This window comes from Priapulus caudatus, unplaced genomic scaffold, assembly GCF_000485595.1.
Source record: "Priapulus caudatus unplaced genomic scaffold, Priapulus_caudatus-5.0.1 Scaffold1818, whole genome shotgun sequence".
NCBI lineage: Eukaryota > Metazoa > Priapulida > Priapulimorpha > Priapulimorphida > Priapulidae > Priapulus > Priapulus caudatus.
The window spans coordinates 4,030-12,570 of NW_014578879.1; the positions used below are offsets into that span (position 1 = coordinate 4,030).

At 43.7% G+C, this 8,541-nt stretch overlaps 2 protein-coding genes across 2 annotated transcripts; one reads left to right on the forward strand and one right to left on the reverse strand.

Annotated features, from left to right (window-relative positions):
• Positions 1 to 3,682: 3,682 nt before the first annotated feature.
• On the reverse strand, positions 3,683 to 6,026 carry LOC106817666 (sperm-associated antigen 8-like). The gene is made up of 5 exons (XM_014822351.1): positions 5,677 to 6,026; positions 5,250 to 5,295; positions 4,902 to 5,016; positions 4,608 to 4,667; positions 3,683 to 4,102 (listed from the first exon to the last, which is right to left on the reverse strand). Exons 1-5 carry the CDS (start codon positions 5,900 to 5,902, stop codon positions 4,007 to 4,009), a joined length of 543 nt encoding a protein of 180 aa, XP_014677837.1. The 5' UTR covers positions 5,903 to 6,026; the 3' UTR covers positions 3,683 to 4,006.
• Positions 6,027 to 6,129: 103 nt separating this feature from the next.
• On the forward strand, positions 6,130 to 7,479 carry LOC106817664 (radial spoke head 14 homolog). The gene is made up of 2 exons (XM_014822349.1): positions 6,130 to 6,201; positions 6,369 to 7,479. Exon 2 carries the CDS (start codon positions 6,424 to 6,426, stop codon positions 7,447 to 7,449), a length of 1,026 nt encoding a protein of 341 aa, XP_014677835.1. The 5' UTR covers positions 6,130 to 6,201; positions 6,369 to 6,423; the 3' UTR covers positions 7,450 to 7,479.
• Positions 7,480 to 8,541: the final 1,062 nt, after the last annotated feature.

Sequence of the window (8,541 nt, forward strand, 5' to 3'; positions counted from 1 at the left end):
AACTCGACCCCTAATTCACCTAGCATGACCAAACTTGGTATACTTACACATCTTGGGGAGAAGGTGCGCAGCAGGCCAAAACCAGGTCACTGCGACCTTTATTTGACCATTACCTTGACCTTGATCATATTTCCTTCCGCTCTATAACTCGGCCCCTAATTGACCTAGCGCTACCAAACTTGGTATACTTACGTATCTTGGGGAGACGGGGTGTCGCGTACCAAAACCAGGTCACGGCAACCTTTATTTGACCTTGACCTTGACCGTGATCATATTTCCCTTCCGCTCTATAACTCGGCCCCTAATTGACCTAGCGCGACCAAACTTGGTATACTTACACATCTTGGGGAGAAGGTGCGCAGCGTACCAAAACCAGGTCACTACGACCTTTATTTGACCTTTACCTTGACATTGATCATATTTCCCTTCCGCTCTATAACTCGGCCCCTAATTGACCTAGCGCTACCAAACTTGGTATACTTACATATCTTGGGGAGAAGGTGTGTCGCGTACCAAAACCAGGTCACTGCAACCTTTATTTGACCTTGACCTTGACCTTGATCATATTTCCCTTCCGCTCTATAACTCGGCCCCTAATTGACCTAGCGCGACCAAACTTGGTATACTTACACATCTTGGGGAGAAGGTGTGTCGAGTACTGAAACCAGGTCACTGCAACCTTTATTTGACATTGACCTTGACCTTCAACATATTTCTTTTCCGCTCTATAACTCGGCCACTAATTGACCTAGCGCGAGCAAACTTTGTATACTTACACATCTTGGGGAGAAGGTGTGTCGCGTACCAAAACCCCTAAGGCAACTAATTTTAACATACTTGCACATCTCAGGCAGATGAGTTGTGTAACAAACCTTTGTCTTTGTGACTTATTTAAAGGGATAGTAGACTCTAGGATTTTACTGCATACAACTGTACTTACTGTATAACAAATCGTCTATACCCACATGTATTTGTCACCAGATACCTAATTTAATTGTTATCACACATTACACATCAATGCTACGAAATTTGAACGGCGCCATGACACCCGCGACTTTGCTGCCACCCTGGAAAAGTTGCGTATTTGCCAATTTATTTTGCACGTTACAGACCGAGGGCTAATCACAAAGGTGCAATTATATTCATACCTAAATGCTATTTAACCGAACGATGTTCATTTTAGAACAAATTTATCCATAATATAACTGAAACTATATGTCGTTTATAAGATATTACAATTCTTTTGCTTTTAAATTAATAAATAACAAACACCCTCGGTCTGTAGCCCTTGGCTGTAAAGTGGTTTTGCGCAACATCAGATCGTGCGCTTTGAGTGGCGCCACCGTCATTGTAATCAAACTGTAGTCGTTAGTTTTAAAACATTTTTTAATAATATTTCTAATGGTGATTGAACCATGCAACTTTTTATGTAGCGTAATTTTAACCTAAATTAACTGAAAATAACTCTAGAACCTAGAGTAAACTATCCCTTTAACTTTACCTACCTTCTACGTCCTTACCGAGATATTTCATTCATACTAGATCACGGGGGATACATGTAGTTGGCGACAACTGCCCTTTCTAGTTATTATTATACATTTTTAAATTATAAAATTAATAATTATTGTTACATTAATTATGTTATTAACAAATTCTTCCTCGATGGAAACACTACGTATCCAGCAAGCAAGTAATAAGCATAGTGTTGTGGTATTCGTGCTTGTCCTTGGTACACTGTATGACTATAGAGAACATATAGTAAGCAAGCTAGCATTGGAGTAAAGTTACTGCAATAATTGTTTTTTTTAATAATCTGCCTTGTACGTGCAGGTCGCCTGTGTGTGCATTCCTTGGCTATAGAGCTACTTGTTTGATCAAACTGATGATTCCCAGCTTGTGGTTACATGTGAACAATTCTGTGCTCGGTGTTGCCCTGTGTCAGACACAAAAACGTGACTATACACTGTATTTACAAGTAGTCAAGCCTATAATAAAAAATACTTCAGTGATACGTAAGGCTACATCGGCGCGTCATTGCATCCCCGATGGGTGACGTAAGACCCATCGCGACAATATTCTACGTTATCGATCAGAGCTAGTCTAGCATAGCAGCAAACTGAGGTGATTTGTAGAAGAAGTAATTTATGTTATATTTGGGCCAGTGATAATCAGCACTGTGGGTGTAGTATTGCGTTATTCGTGCACGTAAGTCGGGGTGTAGGTCCAACTGCTGCTGCAAACTCGCAGTAGAGTAGATTGTAATGCAAATAATTATGCATGGATCTATTATAAATGTTGTTTGAGTACTCACATTGAGAAACTAGAACACGGGGGCTTGTTTCTCATCCAATCATGCAAGTTGTAATTGTACGCGTAGATAGACGTGTGTGTCCGTCGTGAAATGATTGGATTCAACGTTACGTGTGTGTGTGTGTGTGTGTGTGTGTGTGTGCGTGCGTGCGTGCGTGCGTGCGTGCGTGCGTGTGTGTGTGTTCAGTAGTACTGTTGTAGCTGACGCGTCAACGAATAATGTACTGACATTGCCATACAATCGTGTTCGATATAATCATGTATTCCAACTTATTATGATTATGATAATTGTTACGAGAGTTATTACGAAAAGGTATATTATGCACCTCTCCGAGGCAGCCACCTTTTACGATATTGATACCTCAATTGATATGTAATCATGTTTGGTATGTGGAGAAATTTTTCCATGAGTAAGCGTTACAGGCGTGCTGCATTGGGTTTGCCAGAAATATTTCGACGGCTTTCAATTCGAGGGTTTTTCGGTTTTTTCGGTACACGCTCTTATAGCTGTGGTAACATTTTACAATTCATAGTGAATTTTCGCGGTATAAATATGTTATTACATTGGATCGTCGTAGGTTCGAGTGCGTGCGTGCATATCTAATTCAGAACGTGAAAGATTCGGCTTGAAATATCCCCAGCCGTTCCATCTAGTAATTGGCTAAAATCTAATCTACTCCTACGGTAAACCTCGACTGCATTTCAGCGCAGATGAAATAATAGATGTTCTTCGCATTGATATCTATGTGCACGTACATGGGCCTACACCTAATACAACTGCATTACGCTAGAGCTGTAGCTAACTGATTTTGTCTGGATGGGTGGGGGGGTGGTCAAAGCCACGCGCGTGTTTACTCTGGGCAGTTCACCGCTGACCATTGGCCATATAATAGTATCAGGAGGGAATAATAATAGATTATTATTATTCCCTCCTGATACATGTAGTATGGTAGTATCTATATTTGTCTGGTGGAACTGGCCCCCTTGCCTCACCCTGCTAGCTATGGGCCTGCACACCTATATACATTTATTCCGTATTATAGGACGTCTGCGGTTTCTGCTCGTCGCCACACTGTCGTTGCAAGCAATCGGGTTCCAAGTACAGAACTGTATTCTGATTATATGTTATAATGTAGCCACACGTTCTCGGAACATATGTTACTACTAATGCATCTTACTGCTGTACGCACTAATTACGTGTTGTTAATATGAAATATTAATAATGTATTGATGATTAGCTCTGGCCAGTTTCATGGTAGACAACGTTCGATGTATTATTGGGTATTTACTCATTTCTAGCAGATAAATCGTGTGAGATTTCGATAGTCCTCGGAATTTTGGATATATCAAATGTGCTAAATATAGTAATAGCTGTTGTAAAACAGAGTAACGTCTTCATTTATTTTTTGTAACTAGTCGCAGGTACGTGTGCAATTGGAACAGAGCAAAAAAGGCAATTTATACATGGTGACTCACAACAGCGGGTAACAAATGACCGAATAAAACGCTATCGTGAATGATAAAACAGAATGTGAGAGAAATGACACAAAAATAAAACGTATTATCAATCACGCAATGCGACAACGCATTGCTCATTATTTTCCGTGATTTTAGATTTGATAGTAAAGAGTGAGTGAGTGTTGGCTGTTTCACGCAGGCAGGCGTCTGGTGTGTTGCAGGCAGACGAGCCCAGGTTTCACGCAGGTTTACGGTAGACCTCCGTTATAGGTGTGCTGAACTGAGCGTTCCTCTTAAACGGCGTGTCCTGTGTGCTGCTAAAACTGCTCAGACCCTAGAACAACACAGAATGCTACACAATCTACAGTTCCCCATCTCACCTATACGTACACCTACCTGCGGCCTCGTCTACTGCATACGTACACTACGTACATCATACTAAAGTTTATTAAAAAACAAACTTGTTTTTATTCAGTCCTCGTAATACTAAATGCGTAATTCTGTCATGCTATCCAGTTACATAGCTCATGATGCTGTAATACTACATATATAATGCTATCATACTACGTACATTATGCTATCATACTACGTCCATTATGCTATCAAATTACGTACATTATGCTATCATATACTATGAGGTATGCAACATGATCACTGACGCTGTCGCTGTTTTTTCCCGCGTGTCTTAAATATTTCTGTTGCACAAAGTTCTCAGTAAATTGTCTAGCAATATTGCACGCAATGGCGCGTTCACGCGTGACTTTATACGCGGCAGTGAGGATAACAATTGCCCGGGTGTGTGTTCGAACATCATATTCCAGGTTATTGACTATACTCACGTGGATTCGGTGAGTGTGCTCTGACCAGAACGTAACGGGCTCGTCTACCAAGAGGTGTCCCTATAGACAAACACAAACCATGTAACAAGATCACATAAAACCTATTAAAAATTATTAAAAAGCCATTAAAATTAAAGTTATTAAAATTATAAAAACCTATTAAAAGATATAAAGAACGTATTATGCGCTAGTCATATTCATTTAATTTCATTGCGTATTTTTTTACTCGCATCACAGGATCGACACTGGCAAGATTTCACCAGTATTTTGTTGTTTTTTTTCCAGTCAGGATACCTTCGTGGGTACGGGTATCGTGGACTGAAAGCCGGGTATTCCGTGAGCGTGCTGAGTTGTGGACATGTATTCTGTCGGCAACGGTGGCTGATTCATTTTGGCTTCAACCTCTTTCCTGTATTCGTATAATGAATATGTCATCAATAATCCTCACATTCACACAGAACCTTTCATTGGTGTCAAGCAGGAAACATATAAACGCATGGGTTAATAATTATCATTATAAGAATATAATATCATAATAATATATAATATCATAATATTATTATGGGTTAATAAGCCCGTGCGTCGCGTGCCAGCGAGCGCAAAATTAAAACTGATAAATGTGTTATTTAATCGGTGCGTCACCTCACTTCTTCGTACATGGCTTTCATCAACCGCTCTTTCTTTGTTCCTGCAAAATAATGTGAATATGCCATGGTAGATTTATAGTGAGACCACTGTATCTATGTATTCGTATTACATGGGCTGCGGCTGCTGCGCAATATATCTACTCCTATTATCTACTCCTGATATATATGCACGAAACGCACTAACGCAAAACAGACGAGCACATACGCGCGCGCATGCACGCTCGCATGAACGATGAACGCGCGCGTACACGCACGAATATTTCATCCGCACATAGTTCGTTCATTCTCAAAGATAGACAATAGTATATAGTCACCTCAACAAATCCAGGAGTGTATAAAAGCTTCGATCTTCTTTTTTCGTATTCACTCTCTGATCGACAAATCTATAGACGGCAACACCTTTTTATCAAGAACAGACAAACCTGCTACGTTGATTCTTGGTTTCAGCTGCGTCGGTACCTTGTAGTCGGCCTTACAGGTCGACACGAAATCCGTCCACGTATCGGACGTAATGATGCCTTTGTGACCCAGCTTGTGCGTGTCCTTGTCCGGCGTGGTGCCCTCGATGTGCGACACACTCAGCTCCTCCACCCAGTTTCCCAGCAACGTTTTACCGATGCCCGTGTTGTGCGAAACAGCGTTAGACATGACGATCGGCCTTATATTTCAACACCTAAGCTTCAGTAGCTCCTTCAGTGGCTACGTAAGTATTCCCCCCGTTTTTCCAGTTGATAGCTGCGTCCGTCGTGCGGCGTGTTTACGTTATGGCGCCTGCTGTAGCAGCTTGCTCTGTTGCTATGCGGCCGTACACAAATGCCGCTGCCTGGCAACCAACGTCACCGATAGTAGAGTACACTTCTCGGATAGATTCCATTTTCATGGTTCACGTCTAGCTCGCGCCGTAGGAAATTCTGTGTGTAGCTGGATCGCCACGATAGGAAATACCGGTACGTCAACTCGTAACCCTATATAAGCTCATGTACTGATTCTACTTAGTTGATGGAACGGTAGCGAAGGAGAGCGGTAACTGATTTTTGAGCAAAAACTGGCGCTTATATGCGGGACTTAGATTGAATCATTGTTCGCATTGTCATTCCCAATTTTATTGTCTTAGGAAAAGAACTTTGCGTGCCTTTAATCTGTCATCAAAGACCGAATAAGGAATTCAGATGGCTAGCACGAGGATTTCGTCAAATTACCCACCTAACATCGACCCGACCAGGGCACCCGAGGCGTACGGCATTCGAAAAGTGCCGAAATTAAATCAGGCCTTGCGCGATAAGGATCTCATTACGAGGCAGCGGGCTCTCATGACGCTCTCTGACAAACTGCACGGCCCGGAACATGTGTCGGAAGCCATCCGCGTCGGCGTCGTCCCGAAGCTGCTGCGCCTACTGAAGGATGCCGACGTCGTCGTTCGGGAGAAGTCGACCGAATGCTCGTACGTCATCGCCGGCCACGCCGTCGGCAGAGCGGCGCTGCTCAACAGCGTCGCGACGAAGCGCATCGCCGAACTTTTCGACGACCCGGCCGACGTCGTGCGCCACTTCGCGTACAAGACGATGGGCCGCATCGCTGAGCAAGCCGTCGGCGCCGAGCAGATCGTGCAGGCCGACCTGCTGCCGAGTCTTGTCGGCAAGCTGCAATCGGAGCAGAGCTGCGCCTTCAAAGAACACATTCTCGACACGCTGCACTCGTGTCTGATGGTCGAGGCGACGTCGGCGCTCGTCTGCGGCGCCCTGGAGGTGCTGCGCGACTTTCTCGCGCACGAGAGCGTGCAGATTCGCGCCAAGGCGGCGCTGGCGATGATGGACGTCTGCTTCGCGCTGGGCGGCAAGGAGCAAGCGTGTGAGATCGGCTGCATCGCGCCGCTCGTGGAGCTGCTCGCCGAAAGCAGTCGCGACGTGCTGGCGAACGCCACCGGAGCGCTCGCGGCGATTTCGACGACGACGAGAGGGAAGTACGCGACGTACAAAGCCGGCGCGATTCGCTGGCTCGTCGAGTTGACGAAACACAGGAGCAGCGAAGTGCGGGTGAATTCTCTGAAGGCGCTGACGATGCTCGCCGAGATACCGGACGCGAGAACGGAACTGCTCGGCGACATCGCCAAACTGAGAGATTGCGTTAACGACAAGAACAGCGCGGTGGGAAAACACGCGAGCATTGCCGTCGGTGTCGTTACCTGGACGCCGTAGTTTCCAAGGCATTAATAACGCTCAAGGGGTCGTTGTTGTATCAGGTACTACAGATATGTACCCGAGGTACATATATGTATACACAAAGTGTACCAGACTTGTACTACAGAAGTGTACCCTAACCCTAACCCTAACCCTAACCCTAAACATACCTCATATAAAAATATAAACATAATACTAAACAACCTAAAACTACCTCGGGTACATATCTGTAGCACCTGATACGACAACGACCCCATCTGCATTAATAACGACGATTACAAGCGAAATTACGAGATGGTGGTTTTATTGCTAGTTGCGTTACGGGGAAGATTATTCGACAACCGTGTAATGCACGTAATTTACATTTCTAATCGACTTCACGTGTTTTTCATCTACATATTTTTGAAGTCAGATAATACGTTTAAAATATGGTGAATTTAATGATGCATAAAATTTCGCGATGGCGATGTGAAATGGAAAGGTATTGCATACATGTGACGTTTTATATATCCGTTTACACGGGTCGCGGCCGAGAGATGGCGGCACGTGTAGAGGGAATAGTTATTAGACGTTATCTATCTATCTATCTATCTATCTATCTATCTATCTATCTATCTATCTATCTATCTATCTATCTATCTATCTATCTATCTATCTATCATCTATTTACTATTTATATGCTATCGGCATGGCTATGCTATCTATCTATGCTAATCGGCATCTATCTATGCTATCTAGCTAAGCGATAAGCTAGATAGCTTGCTAGCTATCTCTTCGCTCTCTCTCGCGGTCTCTTAGTCTCTCTCGTCGTGCCTCTCGTCTCTCTGCTCTCTCTCGTCGCTCTCTGCTCATATATTATTGGCCTGCGGAACGTCGGTCGGCACAGTTGAACTGCTAAGATAATAATTTTCTTCGGTCGTTTTTAATGAGTCAGATACTGAGACTGCGGTGCCAGAACTGCGTGTAAGTGCATCGGTAAAAATCAGATATATAATATTCCTTTCTCAGCAGCATCACACCCTGGGTTTCCGCGTCTATGTCTATATTAATAGAAAGGGAAATTCGGGCCTGCGGACCGTCGGTGCGCCGTGACTGCTAAGATAATTTCTT

What these genes read in the sequence shown, in the direction of transcription:
- LOC106817666 (XM_014822351.1), bottom strand. Translation starts at nt 5,902, where the DNA reads ATGTCTAACGCTGTTTCGCACAACACGGGCATCGGTAAAACGTTGCTG. An exon ending in ACCAAGAATCAACGTAGCAG is followed by an intron (nt 5,296 to 5,676) that starts GTTTGTCTGTTC and finishes ATTATTTTGCAG; the next exon opens with GAACAAAGAAAGAGCGGTTG. An exon ending in AGCACACTCACCGAATCCAC is followed by an intron (nt 4,103 to 4,607) that starts GTGAGTATAGTC and finishes GTGTTGTTCTAG; the next exon opens with GGTCTGAGCAGTTTTAGCAG.
- LOC106817664 (XM_014822349.1), top strand. Translation starts at nt 6,424, where the DNA reads ATGGCTAGCACGAGGATTTCGTCAAATTACCCACCTAACATCGACCCG.